The sequence below is a fragment of the Myxocyprinus asiaticus genome, chromosome 5 (assembly GCF_019703515.2).
Source record: "Myxocyprinus asiaticus isolate MX2 ecotype Aquarium Trade chromosome 5, UBuf_Myxa_2, whole genome shotgun sequence".
NCBI classification, from domain to species: Eukaryota; Metazoa; Chordata; class Actinopteri; order Cypriniformes; family Catostomidae; genus Myxocyprinus; species Myxocyprinus asiaticus.
The window spans coordinates 19,939,531-19,959,861 of NC_059348.1; the positions used below are offsets into that span (position 1 = coordinate 19,939,531).

Genomic DNA, 20,331 nt, shown 5'->3' on the forward strand with positions numbered 1-20,331 from the left:
CCTTTAAGTGGCATCTGTTCGCTAAGTGGTGTTCTTCCCATCGGGAAGACCCCAGAGATGCGCAGTCAGATCAGTGCTTTCCTTCCTGCAAGAGAGGTTGGAAGGGAGGCTGTCCCCTTCCACCTTGAAGGTGTACGTTGCTGCGATAGCAGCACACCATGACGCAGTCGATGGTAAGTCCTTAGGGAAGCACGACCTGATCATCAGGTTCCTAAGAGGTGCCAGGAGGCTGAATCCCTCCAGACCATGCCTCGTTCCCTCATCGGACTTCTGTAGTTCTTCAGGGTCTACAGAGAGCCCCCTTTGAGCCTTTGCAGTCAGCCGAGCTTAAGGCACTCTCCTTGAAGACTGCCCTCCTGACTGCGCTCACTTCCATTAAGAGGGTAGGTGACCTGCAAGCATTCTCTGTCAGCGAAACGTACCTGGAGTTTGGTCTAGGTTACTCTCGCGTGATCCTGAGACCCTGACCGGGCTATGTGCCCAAGGTTCCCACCACCCCTTTTAGGGACCAGGTGGTGAACCTGCAAGCGCTGCCCCAGGAGGAGGCAGACCCAGCCCTGTCGTCACTGTGTCCGGTGCGCGCTTTACGCATCTATTTGGATCGCACGCAGAGCTTTAGAATCTCTGAGCAGCTCTTTGTCTGCTTTGGTGCACAGTGGAAAGGAAGTGCTGTCTCCAAGCAGAGGATCGCCCACTGGCTCATTGACGCCATAACTATGGCATGTGTCACCTAGGACATGCCGCCCCCGGTAGGGCTACGAGCCCATTCTACCAGGGGTGTAACGGCTCCCTGGGCCCTGGCCAGGGGTGCCTCTCTAACAGACATCTGCAGAGCAGCAGGCTGGGCAACACCCAACACTTGTGCAAGGTTCTACAACCTCCGGGTGGAACCGGTTTCGTCCCAGGTAGTGGCACGCAACACAAGTGGATAAACCCGGGATAGCTGGCCGGGTGTATCGCTTGCACATAGCTCCTTCCACCTCCCTTGGAGCTGAAGACGTGCGCCATTAATTCCCAGTAGTGTTCACAAACTTTGTTCCCTGGTTGACTTCCTCTGAGCCCTGTGGCAGTCGAGTGTTCGGAGAGACTCGCTGCCAGCCCAGTACACGCGTTAACTAAGAGCCCTGTTCTGGGGTAGGTGCTCCGCATTTGGCGGTTCCCTGTAAGGCTAACCCCATGCGATCTATATCTTCCACTAGTTCGTTTCCCTGTTGGCAAACTGCGTCTTCCTTGGGCAGAGCCCCTCTGCCCCAGTCTCCATGTTTGTAGTAACTCCTCCCGCATTGGGCAGGATCTACCTCGAAGGCTCTCCACATGGTTGGAAAGACCATGTGACATATTCTGCCACTTAAATATCCCCCCCTCTCTTTGGGCAATGTGTGGTCTCCACGGTGTATTCCCCTTGGGAGGGACACCCCCCGACTAGACCTGGCGGCCCAGTCGGATAATCCCCCTTCTTTTTTAGGGAGTGGAAAAAGAGAAGGGGAAAAGAGGCCACGACTGGGTTAAGCCTGTCTCTATCTTTGGGTAGTCGACTTGTCCCCAAAAAGGGCCGTTCAACACTCATAACTGTGTCGGGGGAGGTTACGTGTCATCCTGGTGTGCTGGCTATGAGGCACACAGCAAGTCTGCCCACCACACACCGCCAGTTCACGTAACACAGTTCAGCCTTGTGGCGTTTTGAATAGGGACCCCTAGTGTCACTACATCGACACCAACATCGAGTGAGTGACAGATAGGGAACGTCGTGGTTACTGGTGTAACCGCCGTTCCCTGATGGAGGGAACGAGACGTTGTGTCCCTCCTCCCACAACACTGAACTACCCTCTGAAATGGCCGGACCTTATATCGGCTCCTCAGCATAAAACCTGAATGAGTGGTTGCATACCAGCTCCTTTTATACCCGTATGTCCGGGGGAGTGGCATGCAAATACCACTTGCCAATTTTCATTGGCCTTTTATCAAAGACCAGAGGTGTCTCGGCCTCCCAAGAGTGACCCCTAGTGTCACTACATCGACACCAACATCTCGTTCCCTCCATCAGGGAACAGAGGTTACACCAGTAACCACGACGTTCTCCTCCATCTATACACAGAGCCAAGTCTTGAGTGCTTAACCCACACTGGCGGAAATGTGCTGACAGCATTGCATTATATTGTGAAAACAGCACAATCAATTGTTGGACAAAGCATATCAAGACAATGAGGCAATTAATCAACCTCAGGATAAATGCTGTTTTCCTCTCTTCCTCAGGAAGCTTAGAGCTAGATACATAATTAATTAACTTCAGCAGAACAAATGTACTGAGATAGCATCTAATCATATATTAAGCAATATCTACATTTCTGCAGTGGATCACCATTTCCACAGGGATGTCTTTGGTACCATGCTCATTCATTAAGGGCAATAAATAAACAGCAATCAGAGTGATGAGAAGAGATAACAAGCCACCATATTTAAACTGTTAGATTCAATAAGAGTAATAAGTGTATGTTTTGGAGGGCAATTAATAGGGTTTCTATGTGTTCTAAGTGGTTTTTAGCATGTTGCTATGTGATCGCTAGAGTGCTTTTGGGTTGCTTGTTTACTGACCCAAGTCAAAAGAGACCACCCCCAAGTCTTTATGATACTCTAGTCCCAAGATATGGCTTGGGTCACTCCTTCAGAATAAATCCAATGGATTTTTTGTTCAGCAGGCAAATCAAATCATTCATCATAAAAGTCACACTTGCCTTAGCAAGCACTATAAATAATAACAAAGAACATTAGATTTCGGGACTAAACAAGAAACTGGCAGGAAGGAATCTGTCAAAACATGCTTGGGTTTATTTAAACTATGCAAAATGTTCAACTGAATTTCACCCTCCTAGATAACATTATCAGTAGTTTATGTCCATCCTCTGCTATTTCCTGCTTATATATTCCAGTCCATTGTGTAACTTGCCTCTACTACACTTACAGTTGAAGTCAGAAGTTTACATACACTTAGATTGAAGTCATTAAAACTAATTTTTTAACCACTCCACAGATTTAATATTAGCAAACTATAGTTTTGGCAAGTCATTTAGGACATGTACTTTGTGCATGACACAAGTAATTTTTCCAACAATTGATTACAGACAGATTGTTTCACTTTTAATTGACTATATCACTATTCCAGTGGGTCAGAAGTTTACATACACTAAGTTAACTGTGCCTTTAAGCAGCTTGGAAAATTCCAGAAAATGATGTCAAGCCTTTAGGCAATTAGCCAATTAGCTTCTGATAGGAGGTGTCCTGACTTTGAGGTGTATCTTTGGATGTATTTTAAGGCCTACCTTCAAACTCAGTGCCTCTTTGCTTGACATCATGGGAAAATCAAAAGAAATCAGCCATGACCTCAGAAAAAAAAGTGGACCTCCTTGGGAGTAATTTCCAAATGCCTTAAGGTACCATGTTCATCTGTACAAAATACAAAATGTATAAACACCATGCGACCATGCAGCCATCATACTGCTCAGGAAGGAGACACATTCTGTCTCCTAGAGATGAACATAGTTTGGTGTGAAAAGTGCAAAGGACCTTGTGAAGATGCTGGAGGAAACAGGTAGACAAGTATCTATATCTACTGTAAAACCAGTCCTATATCGACATAACTTGAAAGGCTGCTCAGCCAGGAAGAAGCCACTGCTCCAAAACCACCATAAAAAAGCCAGACTACAGTTTGCAAGTGCACATGGGGACAAAGATCTTACTTTTTGGAGAAAAGTCCTCTGGTCTGATGAAACAAAATGGCGATAATGACCATCGTTATATTTAGAGGAAAAAGGGTGAGGCTTGCAAGCCGAAGAACACCACCCCAACCATGAAGCATGAGGTGGCTGTATCATGCTGTGGGGGTACCTTGCTGCAGGAGGGACTGGTGCACTTCACAAAATAGATGGCATCATGAGGAAGGAAAATTATGTGGATATATTGAAGCAACATCTCAAGACATCAGCCAGGAAGTTAAAGCTCGGTCACAAATAGGTCTTCCAAATGAACAATGACCCCAATCATACCTCCAAAGTTGTGGAAAAATGGCTTAAGGACAACAAAGGCAAGGTATTGGAGTGACCATCACAAAGCCCTGACATCAATCCGGTAGAAAATGTGTGGGCAGAATTAAAAAAACGTGTTACACCAGTTCTGTCTGGAGGAATGGGCCAAAATTCCAGCAACTTATTTTGAGAAACTTGTGGAAGGCTACCCAAAACATTTGAACCAAGTTAAACAATTTAAAGGCAATGCTACCAAATACTAATAAAGTGTATGTAAACGTCTTACCAACTAGAAATGTGATGAAAGAAATAAAAGCTGAAATAAATAATTCTCTCTACTATTATCCTGACATTTCACATTCTTAAAATAAAATAATGATCCTAACTGACCTATGACAGGCAATGTTTTCTACGATTAAATGTCAGGACTTGTGAAAAACTGAGTTTAAATGTATTTGGCAAAGGTTTATGTAAACTTCTGACTTAAACTGTAAAAATGGAATGTATGTTGTGCTCTTTGGGTTGAACACAACACTTGACAGGTCATATGACAAGCTCAGGCTCTCCGTCAATCAAAACAGAGCCTGCTGCCCAGAGAGAAACAAATCTGGGATGTAGAGTAAGTTAAGTATCTCAGGGATGTGGTTTTTCAAGCTTCAGAGCTGACAGACAGTTTATGACCTTTGCACTACATGTTAACTTATTCCAGCCAGGTCTGCTTCCAAGCACTGAAACAACCGTCCTGGTTACTTTTGTAACCTCAGTTTCCTGATAGAGGGAACGAGACATTGTGTCGATGTAGTGACACTAGGGGTCACTCTTGGGAACCCGAGACACCTCTGGTCTTTGATAAAAGGCCAATGAAAATTGGCGAGTGGTATTTGCATGCCACTCCCCCGGACATACGGGTATAAAAGGAGCTGATATGCAACCACTCATTCAGGTTTTATGCTGAGGAGCCGAGACAAAGTCCGGTCATTTCAGCGGGTAGTTCAGCGTTGTGGCAGGAGGGACACAACATCTCGTTCCCTCCATCAGGGAACGGAGGTTACGCAAGTAACCAGGACATTCCCTATCTGACACTCACTCGACGTTGTGTCGATGTAGTGACACTAGGGGTCCCTATATGAAACGCCACAAATGGCTGAACTGTGTTACGTGAACTGACAGTGTGTGACGGGCAGACCGCTGTGTGCCTCGTAGCCAGCGCACCAGGCCGACACATTACCTCCCCCAACATAGTTATGAGTGTCAAACGGCCCTTTGGAGACAAGTCGACTACCCAAAAGATAGAGACAGGCTAACCCAGTCGTGGCCTCTTTTCCCCTTCTTTTTTTCCACTCCCTAAAAAAGAAGGGGGATTATCTGACTGGGCCGCCAGGTCTAGTCGGGGGGTGTCCCTCCCAAGGGGAGGACACCGCGGAGACCACACCTCGCCCAAAGAGAGGGGGGATATTTAAGTGGAAAAAATTCATCACATGGTCTTGATGACCATGTGGAGAGTCTCAAGGTAGATCCTACCCAACGGGGAGGAGTTACTACAAACATGGAGACTGAGGCACAGGGGCTCTGCCCAAGGAAGATGCAGTTTGCCAACAGGGAAACAAATTAGCGGAAGATATAAATTGCATGGAGTAACCCTAAAGGGAACCGCCAAATGTGGAGAACCTACCCCAGAACAGGGCTCTTAGTTAGCACGTGTACTGGGCCGGCAGCGAGTCTCTCCGAAAACTCGACTGCCAAAGGGCTCGGAGGAAGTCAACCAGGGAACATAGTTTGTGAACACTACTGGGAATTAATGGTGCAAGTCTTCAGCTCAGAAGAGGTGGAAGGCACTATGTGCAAGTGATACACCCGGCCAGCTATCCCGTGCTTATCCGCTTGTATTGCGTGCCACTACCTGGGATGAAACCGGTTCCACCCGGAGGTTGTAGAACCTTGCAAAGGTGTTGGGTGTTGCCCAGCCTGCTGCTCTGCAAATGTCTGTTAGAGAGGCACCCCTGGCCAGGTCCCAGGAGGCCGCTACACCCCTGGTAGAATGGGCTCGTAGCCCTACTGGGGGCAGCATGTCCTTGGCGTTATATGCCATAGCTATGGCGTCAATGAGCCAGTGGGCGATCCTCTGCTTGAAGACAGCGCTTCCTTTCCGCTGTGCACCAAAGCAGACAAAAAGCTGCTCAGAGATCCTAAAGCTCTGCGTGCGATCCAAATGGATGCGTAAAGTGCGCACCGGACACAGCAACGATAGGGCTGGGTCTGCCTCCTCCTGGGGCAGCGCTTGCAGGTTCACCACCTGGTCCCTAAAAGGGGTCGTGGGAACCTTGGGCACATAGCCCGGTCGGAGTCTCAGGATCACATGAGAGTAGCCCGGACCGAACTCCAGGCACGTTTCACTGACAGAGAACGCTTGTAGGTCTCCTACCCTCTTAATGGAAGTGAGCGCAGTCAGGAGGGCAGTCTTCAAGGAGAGTGAAGAACTACAGAGAGGTCCCATGAGGGAATGAGGTGCGGTCTGGAATGATTCAGCCTCCTGGTGCCTCTCAGGAACCTGATGATCAGGTCGTGCTTCCCTAAGGACTTACCGTCGACTGAGTCGTGGTGTGCTGCTATGGCGGCAACGTACACCTTTAAGGTGGAAGGGGACAGCCAGTCCACCACCGCGGGTGGTAGACCGCTTAGGTCTTCCACGACCCGTCCAGGGACCCATCCCTGAGAAAGAAAGTCCTTCCTCAGGGGAATTCACGGGGGGGGCTGTCGCGAGGAGCGTGAGGTCCGAGAACCACATCTGGGTGGGCCAGTAAGGTGCTACCAGGACGACCTGCTCCTCGTCCTCCCTGACCTTGCACAGAGTCTGTGCAAGTAGGCTCACTGGGGGAAACGCATATTTGCGCAGGCCAGGGAGCCAGCTGTGTGCCAGTGCGTCTATGCCGAGGGGGGCCTCGGTCAGGGCATACCAGAGTGGGCAGTGGGAGGATTCTTGGGAGGCAAACAGGTCCACCTGTGCCTGTCCTAATCGACTTCAAATCAGCTGGACCACCTGAGGGTGGAGTCTCCACTCTCCCCTGAGGGTAACCTGCCATGACAGCGCGTCTGCTGTAGTGTTGAGGTTGCCCGGCAACTTGAAGTGCTGCTGACTCCAGAGGAGGAGACGGCGGACGAGTTGTGACATACAATAAGAGCGCAGACCGCCTTGGCGGTTGATATTTGCTGGATTAACAGCCGAAACCTCCGCAGGGTGAGCAGAATTGCCAACAACTCGAGGCAGTTGATGTGCCAATGCAGTCGCGGGCCCGTCCACAAGCCGGCGGTGCGTGCCCATTGCAAACAGCACACCAGCCTGTTTTGGAGGCATCTGTCATGACCATGACATGCCTGGAGACCAGTTCTAGGGGAACACCTGCCCGTAGAAATGAGAGGTCGGTCCAAGGGCTGAAAAGACAGTGACAGACCGGCGTGATGACCACGCGATGTGTCCCGCAGCGCCATGCCCATCTCGGGACTCGAGTCTGAAGCCAGTGCTGAAGCGGTCTCATATGCATCAACCCGAGCGGGGTGGCTACCGCTGAGGATGCCATATGCCCCAGGAGCCTCTGAAAAAGTTTCAGTGGAACCGCTGTTTTCTATTTGAACGCCTCCAAACAGGCCAGCACCAACTGGGCACACTCGTTCATGAGGCATGCTGTCAACGTGAGTCCAACTCCAAACCAAGGAAAGAGATGCTCTGAACCAGGAGGAGCTTGCTCTTTTCCTAGTTGCCCCAAAGCCCTAGTCGGCTGAGGTGTGAGAGCACTAAGTCCCTGTGTGCGCACAAAATGTCCCAAAAGTGAGCTAGGATTAGCCAGTCATCGAGATAGTTGAGAATGCGAATGCCCACTTCCCTTAACGGGGCAAGGGCTGCCTCTGCGACCTTTGTGAAGACGCGAGGAGACAAGGACAGGCCGAAAGGGAGGACCTTGTACTGATACGCCTGACCCTCGAATGCAAACTGAAGGAAGGGTCTGTGTCGAGGTAGAATCGAGACGTGGAAGTACGCATCCTTCAGGTCTACCGCCGCGAACCAATCTTGTTTCCAGACACTCACCAGAATGCGTTTTTGCGTCAGCATCTTGAACGGGAGTCTGTGTAAAGCCTGGTTCAGTACTCGCAGGTCCAAGATTGGCCGCAACCCACCGCCTTTTTTCGGTACGATGAAGTAGGGGCTGTAAAACCCCTTCTTCATCTCGGATGGAGGGACAGGTTCTATCGTGCCCTTCCGTAAGAGGGTAGCTATCTCCACGCGCAAGGTAGCAGCGTTTTCACCCTTCACCAAGGTGAAGTGGATACCGCTGAACCTGGGCAGGTGCCTGGCGAACTGAATCACGTAGCCGAGTCGGACGGTCCGGACCAGTCATCGTGACGGATTGGAAAGCGCAAGCCACGCATCCAAGTTCTGCGCAAGGGGGACCAAGGGGACAATGTCGTTGGACGTACCGGCAGGTGGGGCCTCGCGGCGGGGCGGAGCTCGAGGTGCCACACCACGTCATGGCCATGCAGGGTCTAGGGACATTGAAGCACTTACCTGGCTCCTTGTGACCACCCCCGGAAAAGCTTGGGATGGGGGAGGAAGAGGCCTGTCCTCGTGACCCGTGGAGACTGTCACATCGGGGATGGATGTGTGCCACAGCTGGGCGCTCAGGGGCGGGAAGACCACAGCTGGAGCGCCAATCCTGCAAGGAAAAACCCGTGGACGGTAGTCGTGATGACGGACGTGCACACTGGGTATGTGACCCAGGGAAGAAGGAAGCCGCTCTTTTGCTTAACTGTTGGGTACCGCAGCCACTTGGGCATGCGGCAAAATCAAACAAAAAGGCAACAAAAGATTCTCCTCCCGGCCCTCCACCGGGGGATGGAGTGGTCTTCTTACCAGCTCTAGATGAGTGGGTTTCTTCGACCCTGGGTCGCCTGTTTCAGGGGCGCTTTGACGACCTTCGTGGGTTCTTAGTGGCTGACTGTGAGACGGGTGGCATCTGCTTCCTGCGGTGGGCTCCACGGCGTGGCTGGGCCGAAGGGACGGGCTGCGGCGGAGCCGGTGCAGTCACTGCAGGGGGATGCCCTTGGCGATGAGCAGACGGGGTGCGGGATCTTGAGCTGCGCCAGGGCAGGATATGCCGGATAGCCTCCGTCTGCTGCTTCACTGTCGAAAACTGCTGGGCAAAGTCCTCGACGGTGTCGCCGAATAGGCCAGCCTGGGAAATGGGGGCAGCAAGGAACCGTGTCTGGTCGGCCTCACCCATCTCAACCAGGTTGAGCTAAAGGTGGCGCTCCTGGACCACTAATGTGGACATCGTCCGCCCGAGAAACCGCGCCGTGACCTTCGTCGCTGGGAGAGCAAGGTCAGTCGCCGAGCGCAGTTCCTGCATCGGATCTGGGGTGGAACTACCCTCGTGCAGTTCTTTTAGTGCCTTGGCTTGGTGGACCTGCAGGAGAGCCATGGCATGCAGGGCAGCGGCGGCTTGTCCAGCAGCACTGTAGGCTTTAGCCATCAGGGTCGACATGAACCTACAGGGCTTGGACGGGAGCTTTGGGCGTCCACGCCAGGTGGCAGCGCTCTGCGGGCATAGGTGCATCGCGAGCGCCTTATCCACCAGGGGAATCGCCGTATAGCCCCTGGCCGCCCCGCCATCGAGGGTAGTGAGGGCAGGGGGACTGAGGAATTGGGACCAGGCAGTAAAAGGTGCCCCCCACGATTTCGTCATCTCCTCGTGCACTTCCGGGAAGAAAGGCACTGGAGCAGGGTGTGGCTGCTTTGAGCGGCGCCGTGAGCCCAGGAACCAATCATCGAGCCGTGAGGGTTCAGGGGAGAGTGGAGTGTTCCACTCTAGCCCAATGCTCTCGGCCGCCCGTGAAAGCATGTCCGTCATCTCTGCATCAGCTTGTGACTGGGCAATCGTCCCCGAAGGGGGGAGCCCAGCTGAGGCTTCTGCGTCCAACTGGACAAGCCCGCTCTCTGATGATGCGCTCAAGAGCTCATCATCTTCGCGGGCTCCAAACAAGAGGCCAGACTCACCGTGAGACGAGCTCACGGACTCATCCAGAAGCCCGACTGGGGCAGACGAGCGTGCTGGGGAATGGGAGGTCTGCGGGGGGATACCCGGCGGAGGCGATCCCATTGAGATCACCAAATCGCCCCCAGTACTTGCCGTGCTGGCCTCATACCCGTAGGAAGAATGACCGAGGCTGGGAGCAGCTGGGGTGGCTTGCTTTCGTAAGAAAGCAAGCCAACCATCCACGAACGCTGCCTCCATGTGGGTCACGCCCACACACGAAAGACAGCGATCATGACCATCTGAAGTTGAGAGATAAAGACCGCAACCAGGAATAACACACAATCGGAAAGGCATCTTTAAAAAGACGCATCTTTAAAAAGACGTTCCGTGTGTGCCGCTCTTTTAGAGAAATATACTCTTTTAGAGAAATAAACTCTTTCAGAATATATACTCTCTTTTTTCTGCCGAAGCGCCCAGGGGCGTTCTCTGCACTGCACCAGTGCAGAGGAGGGAGAAGCCGCTGAAATGCGCCGTCAGATCCAGCAGAGGTGAATGAACAGTCAGCTCAGTAAACATCGACCGTTCGGCTCCGAAGAGAAAATTTGAATGAGTGGTTGCATACCAGCTCCTTTTATACCCGTATGTCCGGGGGAGTGGTATGCAAATACCACATGCCAATTTTCATTGGCCTTTTATCAAAGACCAGAGGTATCTCATGCTCCAAAGAGTGACCCCTAGTGTCACTACATTGAGACAACGTCGAGTGAGTGACAGATAGGGAACAAATGGTACATCTGTCAGAGCTAAATGTATTTAACTTAATTAAGTTAGAGGAGTGTTAAAAAAGTCTGCCTTCTCATCTGGCATTAATATTATGTCCCTAACCACATTTAGAGGAAATGGCATGCTATTTACCCTCTTCATCTGTGCCACATTGCACAGCTGACAATTTGACTGATGTTGAAACAAGCAAAATGAATTGGATTATTTCACATGAGAGTACACCAGTAAAACAGTCGCATCAGACACCTTCAGCTTTTATCAAGCTGACAGTGTAGACGGATTGGACCGCAACATCTTTGGCACCAGCTTTCTGGTCTCCGGGTCTGGGACTCTATCTGGGAACTATCACTGAATAGATCCATTAGAGCATACACAGTTTGAGCGACTATGAGTTCATTCTTGTATGCCGTTAGAATCTTGAAGATGTTAGTTACAAGCAGACCCACTTTCTTCTGCAGAGCACAAATGAAGATTTTTTGAAGGACATACAGGGCCATATTTTAAGAGTGCTAAGCGCAAAGCTATTCGATATATGCACAAAGTCAGTGGGCATGGCCATTAAGTTTTCATTAATGGGCTGGGTCAAGTGCAATTAAATTCTGATGTTCTTCTTCGGTTATTGCACTGTCTGCGTCCTATTATATAATCCATTCCCTGTCAAGCACCAGTGAGATAAACAAAGACGTGCTATAATTCATAAAATGTTGGTAGTGTAAATGGGCTGCATGCAATGAATTGGAAGAATAGACATATGGACTTGTGTTTTTTGTGTATCAAATGTTTTGTTAAATGTCTGGCTTATGTCTAGTGACAGTGACATGCTGCTTTTATACACATAGAAAATGTGGATCTCATCAGCACTTTAAATTTAAAGGTCCAGGTTAGGCTGCGGATCAAGAGATCTTTTTTTTTTTTTTTATAGCGTGCACGTCATGCTTCAAAATTACATTAATTTATTGAATTTAATTAATTTATTGATTTATCTACATGCAGTATACCCACAGTTTGTGCAAAAACACCCACAGATAGCACAAACACTCCCATTCATGCTATATTTTCCCCCCAGCCTCTTGCGCTTTATGCTGCACAAAACCTGCGCTTAGAACTAGCGCGCTCTTGAAAATTAGATAAGGTATTGCACACAGTCATTGCACATTGTATTGCACCTAGTGCTGTGACACAAATAGAGCCCGATGATGTCTGTGTGTCCATACAATGCAAGTCAATGGGATTTAAAACTTTCAAGCTCCAAAAAGGACATAATCTTCCTCTAATGTTGTGCTACACCTTTCGTCATGCTTACCTGTTTATTCATGAAGATGTAGATGACAGGGTTTATGGCAGTGCTGGATTTTGCTAAGAGGGAGGGCACGATGCTAGCCTCCACAGTCACCAGTCCTGGGGCTCCAAATGTTGCCAGCAGAGCCATGATACCATAGGGCAGCCAGCAGAGCAAATAGAAGATCACCATGGTAATAACCATGAGAAGAACCCGGTGCTCTCGTTTGCGACTCATGTGTGTGTTCACACCACTGACCTTGAGTTAAAGAATGAGATAAAGAGGTGAAGTAACCTTGAGTCATAAAAGTTTAATACAACAATTTCTTGTGATCTTAAAAATATTTTTAATTGTAGCTAATTAGTCATGGTCAAAGTGGTTAGGAAAAGGACATTAAGTCCATTAGGACTCTCTGTGTAAAGGCTTGAATACTGCTGACTAAGGAATCGTTGCTCTTACTGAATTGCCCCAGGAGGATCAATAACATATTCATCAAGAGCACATTAGTATCCTCCCATGAAATTAGTAAACAAATTTAGATGGAATGCAAGAAGTTCAGTGGCTTCTTGAAAGTATTCATATGGCAAGATTACCACAAGTAATTGCACTTTTCTGCAAATTAATTAAAGCTATGTCCTCTCACTGGTACAGCTTGTCAGCTTGATCACTTTTAATTGACTTCTAATTAAAAACCTCTTTATTTAGACTTCCTTAAATTTTCACATAATTCAGCCCATGTAATTTCATTAGATATGTGTGATTACATACTGATAAAATGTATAACTTCAATGAATTGTAAAATATTTGCATAAAAGTGTCTGCCAAATGCATACAGTAAATTTAATAGATGTTGTCATCCTTAATAACCCTCCCTCCATTGTCAGTCTACACAAAGAAGAGCTGCTTGTTTATCTATTGTGTGGAGGATCCACCTTCCTTTATATCATTGTCGTCTACTGCAGTCCCAGAAATGTAAGCGCAGCATAGTTCTAGCGGGAAGACTAGCAGCTGTACATCATCGCACCATTAGCTAGGTAACTCCTAGCCAATCACATGTAAGCCAATGCTTTATAAGTCTGCTCACAATATATCACATTGTGTTTCAGTGTGCTAACACGGCAACCTCCACCACCCCACCATCACCAGTTGAGTCCTGTCCTGCACGGGGGGTAGGCTCCTCGCCCCTGCCTCCCATCTCCGGCAGGATATGATGGTTCCGAGTACAACTTCTTCGGACTGCCAGATAGGGCTTACGCCAAAGAGAGACATTACATTTCTGTTTTATATTCATGAAATAAATGTCATCTTAAATTTCATTCAAGTCTGCGAGTCGTCCTGATAGAAACAGCAATACAATGGGAGTGGGTGATTAAGAAAAGTGGTGTGGCTTTAGAGTTTTGCTGGCAGTGTGATAACATGCACCTGAAGCACAATGAGGACACCATGACCCTCTCTGTTCAGTCATTCCCCATGAATGTTTTTAGATGTGTAGTCTCTGGGAGCCATGTTCCCACTGATACCACTGTGTCTGTCTTCACTGATTCACTTCCTGTCACACTATGTAACCTTTTTCCCAGTGGTTTCTACCATGACTTCAGTCAGTCAGCATGCAGTGGAGTTAAGTATACTTCGGTCAGACGTGAACATGTACAGTATGCGTGACGCAAATCTCGTCATCAGCAGAGTGATCGAACACTGAACATATGCAGCCCGATTTTTCTAACCAAACGACTTTTAAAGTGCGGAATGCACAATCGCCTGGAATTATTTGGATCCACAAGGTGACAATAATAGCATTTGAGCCATTGCTGTCATGAAGAAACACTAGAAGAAGACATAATCGCCGATATATAACAGGAGATGAAGGTTAAAACAACAACAGTTGTTGTTTGAATGTCAAGAGCACATGTGTGAGGAATAAATACTAATAAGCAAAAAATTATACTTCCCTATTTTTATTTGACAAACAGTCATTACAGGGAACCAATAGCTGAGTTCAGAATGGCATTCTAACATATTATTTTTTCTCTCTTTAATAGTAAATGTAGTGTGGTAGTATTCCATTCCAAACACAGTCTATAAAAGTTGTTCTTTGCATAATCCATGGTGATAATCCATCATCTACAGCAGTAGTTCTCAAGTGGTTTTGTTATGTTATATCACAAATTATTGTGATTATGTTCTATTGTAAATGTCTTGGTTACTGGTGTAACCTCTGTTCCCTGATGGAGGGAACGAGACAATGTGTCGATGTAGTGACACTAGGGGTTCACTCTTGAGAGCCCCAATCACCTTTGCTTTATTCGGAAAAGGCCAATGAAAATTGGCAAGTGGAATTTGCATGCCAATCTCCGCCCCGGACATATGGGTATAAAAGGAGATGCTGTGCACCACTCATTCAGAGTTGTTCTGAGGAGCTGAGAGAGAGTCCCGGCCATGTCAGCAGTCGGTTCAGAGCCGTGGCAGGAGGGACACAACGTCTCGTTCCCTCCATCAGGGAACAGAGGTTACACTGTCTGTTACCCACTCGACGTTGTGTCGATGTAGTGACACTAGGGGGGTTCCTATATGAAACGGTGCAGGTGCTGAACCATGTCACAAGGAACAGAGGAGCAGACACGGGCAGGCTGCTGTGTGCCTCGCAGCGAGCGCTCGACCACGTCGTGACCTTCCAGCGAGTTAGGTAAGGCATCTCCCGGGTCCCAACAAGGGTGGGAGGAGGCACTTACCCAAGGAAGCTACAGGCGGTGGCCTTTCCTGATTTTTTCATTAAGCAATTTCCCGCCGAGCACCTGCTAGAATAGCACTGGGGAAGTGCTCTTCCCTCTCCAGGAGGGAGAGCACTACGGAGACCACATCCTACCGGAGGGAGGTTAACATGTGGAGAATACCTCACATGGACTTACTGACGGGGAAGTTCACATATGGAGTGATGCCACTGGAGAGGACCCTATCTACGTAGAGGGTACACAGCAACAGTGGCCGAGGCAGAGCAGAGCTCTGACGAGGAGAGACACAGGGTTCACCTGAGGAGAAACAGAACAGTGGAAACGCATCATACAGGATTACCGAGGCAGGAATCACCATGTATGGGAGCACTGAGACCAAGTACACGGGCTCACCTGAAAAGGGGCATATCACAAGTACTGGGCCTGGCGGTGTCACTCCTCCACCGAGTTCGCCACCGAACAGTGCTTAAGGAATTAAAGAGGCATCCAGTAATCACCAGTTATGGGGAACTGTTGTGGACAAGACAGTGCACATTATCACCTCAAGATGGGAAAGGCGCAATGCAAGCGATACACCTGACCGGCCGCCCAGCCTACCTGTTGTTACCCCGTAACACTTGGGTCGAAACCGGTTCTATGCGCAGGTTGTAGAAGCTCGCAAAGGTATTGGGTGTAGCCCAGCCCACTGCTCTGCATATGTCTGCTAGAGAGGTGCCCCTCGCCAGTGCCCAGGAGGATGCAACACCTCTGGTGGAGTACGCACAGACTCCCAAAGGTCACGGCAGGTCTTGTGATTGGTAAGCCAGAGAAATGGCATCTACAATCCAATGGGACAACCTCTGTTTGGAGACAGCTTTCCCCTTCTGCTGCCCTCCAAAGCAGACAAAAAGCTGCTCTGAGTGTCTAAAGCTCTGCGTGCGCTCCAGATAGATGTGCAGGGCGTGAAATGGACACAGCAACGACAAGGCCGGGTCTTCCTCCTCTGAAGGGAGCGCTTGCAGTTTCACCACCTGGTCCCGGAAGGGAGTGGTGGGAACTTTGGGTACGTAACCAGGCCGGGGTCTCAAGATCACATGAGAGTGTGCCAGCCTGAACTCCAGAAATTTGCTGGTGACAGAGAGCGCCTGCAGGTCCCCCACCCTCTTGATAGAAGTGAGCGCCACCAGGAGGGCCATCTTCAGGGACAAAGTGCTGAGCTCGGCCTGCTCCAGGGGCTCAAAGAGGGCTCTCTGTAAGGCAGGTAGGACCACAGAGAGATCCCAAGAGGGAATCAGGTGCGGTATAGGGGGATTCAATCTCCTAGCGCCTTTGAGGAACCTGGTGATCAGGTCATGCTGCCGAGAGGGTCTCCCATCCAGTGTATTGTGATATGCTACAATAGCAGCCACATACACCTTCAGGGTAGAGGGAGACAGCCATCTCTCCAGTCCCTCTTATAGAAAGGACAACACAGACCCAACTGTACATCTCTGTGGATCTTCCCTGCAGGAATTACACCAATTCATGAAGAGATGCCTCATCAGAGCATACAGCCGCCTCATGGAGGGGGCTCTAGCCTGAGTGATCATGTCTACCACCACTGGCAGAAGGCCTGCTAGGTCCTCCGCATCCCATCCAGGAGCCAGACGTGGAGATTCCAGAGGTCTGGCCACGGGTGCCAGAGCATGCCCTGCCCCTGAGTGAGAAGGTCCTGCCTCAGGGGAATGCACCAGGGAGGGGCTATTGCCAGGAGCATCAGGTCTGAAAACCAAGTCCGGTTGGGCCAGTATGGTGCAACCATCAGGACTTGTTGCCATCCTCCCTGACTTTCCACAACATCTGTGCAATGAGGCTCACTGGGGGAAACGCGTACTTGCGCAGCCACCGAGGCCAGCTGTGCACCAAGTCATCCGTGCTGAGGGGAGCCTCAGACAGGGAGTGCCAAAGGGGGCAGTGAGAGGACTCTCGGGAGGCGAACAGGTCCACTTGCGCCTCTCTGAATCTCTCCCAAATCAGCTGGACTGCGTGGGGGTGGAGACTCTACTCAACGCAGAGCATTACCTGCCATGAGAGCGCGTCCGCTGCACGGTTGAGGATGCCCGGGAGGTGAGTGGCTCACAGAGACTTCAACGTCTGCTGACTCAAAAGGAGGAGGCAGCGGGTGAGTTGCAACATGCGACGTGAGCGTACCCTGCCCTGGTGGTTTATGTACGCCACAGTTGCTGTGTTGTACATCCGGATCAACACGTGCTTGCCCTGAATTTGAGGCATCTGTCATGACCACGACATGCCTCGAGACCTGCTCTAAGGGAACCCCTGCCCGTAGAAATGGCAGGTCTGACCAAGGACTGAAAGTTTGATGGCACTGAGGCGTGATAGTCACGTGCTGGGTGCCGTGGTGCCATGCCCATCTCGGGACTTGAGTCTGTAGCCAGTGCTGGAGCGGTCTCATATGCATCAACCCGAGGGGGAGTACCGCCGCCGAGGATGCCATATGCCCCAGGAGCCTCTGAAATTGTTTCACTGGGACCGCTACCTTCTGCGTGAAGGTTTTCAGGCAGGCCAGCACAGACTGTGCATGCTCGTTCGTAAGGCATGCCATCAGGGTGACTGAGTCCAACTCCATACTGAGAAAAGAGATGCTCTGCACCAGGGAGAGCTTGCTCTTTTCCCAGTTGACCTGAAGCCCCAGTCGGTCGAGGTGCCTAAGCATAAGGTCTCTGTGCGCACACAACAGATCTAACAAGTGAGCTAGGATCAGCCAGTCGTCGAGATAATTGATAATGTGAATGCCCTTCTCCCTCAGCGGGGCCAGGGCAGCCTCTACGACCTTGTTAAAGATGCGAGGAAACGGACAGAACGAAAGGGAGGATATGCTCATCCCTCGAAGGCAAACTGAAGAAAGGGTCTGTGTCAAGGAAGGATCGATACGTGAAAGTATGCGTCCTTCAGGTCGATGGACGCAAACTAATCCTGATGTCATACAGATGTCAGGATGCACTTCTGCATCAACATTTTGAACGGAAGCCTGTGTAAGTCTCTGTTCAAAGCACGCAGATCCAGGATTGGGCGCAACCCCCCCGGCACGATAAAATAAGGGCTGTAAAAGCCCTTGTGCGACTCGGCTAAGGGGATGGGTTCTATCGCTCCCTTCCACCCAAAGAACTGAGGCATCCTTGCCTCACACAGTGGTGGAGAGGATGCCACTGAACCTGGGTGGCTGTCTGGCGAACTGGATCATGTAGCTGAGCCGGATCGTCCTGATGAGCCATCGTGATGGGCTGTAAAGCGCTAACCAGGCTTCCAGCCTTTGCGCTAATGGCACCAGGGGGATGATTGGATTTATTACGCCTGGGGTGGGTGGTTCACGGCAGGGCAGAGCAGAAGCCCCACCAGGAGGATCATCCTGGTGGACCTGCAGGATGGCCATGGCGTGCAGGTTGGAACTGGCCTGACCCATGGTGTTGTAAGCCTTCGCCACGAGTGACGAAGAAAACTTACACACCTTGGAAGGGAGCCTTGGTCGGTTCCTCCAGGTGGCTGCGCCCTGTGGGCATAAATGCACCGCGACGGCATGCTCTACCTGGGGAAGCTCAACATATCCCTTAGCCGCTCCGCCGTAGAGGGTAGTTAGGGTGGACGAGCCAGCGAAGCATGTACAGACAGAGAAAGTTGCCTTCCACGACTTCGTGAGCTCCTCATGCACTTCCGGTACGAAGGACACTGGGGCGTGGCGCGGCCATGAGTCGCGCTCCGAGCCCAGAAACCAATCATCTAGCCGCGAACGCTCAGGGAAGGGCGGAGGGTTCCACTCCAACCCAATGTTCTCAGCCGCCCGGGCAAGCACGGCTGCCAACTCAGCATCCGCCTCATCCTGAGCTCTACCGCCCGAGAGCGGGAGCTCAGAAGATTCGTCCACTTCCGAAAGCAGAAGCCCACCCTCCGATGTTGCAACCGATAACTCATCCTCGTTGTGAGCCCCGAACGAGATGTTAAATCCGCCCTGAGGCAGACCACCTACCTCGCTCGTGAACTCTACCGGGCAGAACAATTGTGCGGAGGGCTGGGAAGTCCACGGGGATTGAGCCGACGGAAACGCTCCCATATCCACATCCAGATCGCCCGTGGCGCTCGCTGACGCAGCTGCCTGAGTTTCAATGCAGGACGGACCAGGTCGGGAAGCAGCCACGGTGGCTCTCTGCTTCAAAAGAAGAAAGTGAGCCGTGACCGCAAAGTTCTCATGGGCATGTTCTCGCAGTGAGAACATGACCCCTCCACGAAAGCTGCCTCGGCGTGCTGGCGACCCAAGCACTCAAGACTGATCTCATGGTCATCCAGTGGGGACATCTTTAAAAAGACGCCAATCGTTTGTTCGAGCTCTTTTAGAGAAAATATACTCTTTTGGAATATACTCTTTTAACACCTGTGGACTCAGCTGCCGAAGCACCCAGGGGAAGCACAACACTCGACCATGTGAGGGCGACCGCTGATATACACCGTAAATTCCAGCAGCAAGGAATAAGGTAACGGGACGAACACACACACACATGCGCTCGGCTCCGAAGAACAAGTCTGAATGAGTAGTGCACGCAATCTCCTTTTATACCCGTATGTCCGGGGCGGAGAGTGGCATGCAAATTCCACTCGGCAATTTTCATTGGCCTTTTCTGAATAAAGCAAAGGTGATTGGGGCTCTCAAGAGCAAACCTCTAGTGTCACAACATCAACACAACATCGAGTGAGTGACAGACAGGGAAGCACATATATACTGTAGAAGTATTGAATTGATGTAATTGCATTTTTTAACATGTAGACAAACACAGATTGACCAACCAAAAATGAGTAACAATTAGGGCTGTTGATTTAATGCATTAATTTAGTGTTATTAATAAAAAATAAATAAATGCATGTTAAAAAAAGTAACATAATTGATCGTGCCTTCTGGCCCGTATGTTTTCTACTTTCAGAGCAATTGAAGCTTGGAGTACTGCCTTGATGTTTTTGATAGCCAGTGTCAGCAGGGGCAGTCTGCACATCCCCAGCTGTACAGGTAACACGCATCCCCAAAACACACTTACCAAGAGCAGGCAGCACAAAATGAAACTTGCACAGGATGTATTCTTGCTTTCAAAGAGAGCTGGATTAAGAGCAAATGAAAGCAGGGGTCTTGTAACATGTTCTTCAAAGTTTAAAACTACTTTTTACTTGACTCAGCATCTTAAAAAAACTGAGCATATAGTCAGGGGCATCATGCACCTAATTTTTTTGAGGGGGCAAATGGAAATGGTATAAAACACCTGTTTTAATCAGTAATTGTATCAGTAATGGTTGCATTCTTTTGCATTTTTACATCTTCAGACAGTTTTACATCGCTTTCTTGTGCTCTTGTCACTTCTTTTGTGTACATATTTTCCATACACGACATAAGAGGCAGTGCAAAATGTGTCTCAGCTCAATAGAGAGTGAGCTGAAGCCTATCTCTAAAGAAGGTGAACTTGTACCCTTCCCCTGAATGA

General features: G+C 49.8%; 1 protein-coding gene across 1 annotated transcript in view; it reads right to left on the reverse strand.

Moving 5' to 3' along the window:
* LOC127441484 (pinopsin-like) overlaps positions 1 to 20,331 on the reverse strand; it is a 103,115-nt gene that overhangs the window by 16,336 nt on the left and 66,448 nt on the right. The window contains exon 3 of the mRNA XM_051698983.1: positions 12,132 to 12,365. Coding sequence (XP_051554943.1) covers positions 12,132 to 12,365 — 234 coding nt within the window. The remainder of the gene's footprint in view (positions 1 to 12,131; positions 12,366 to 20,331) is intronic.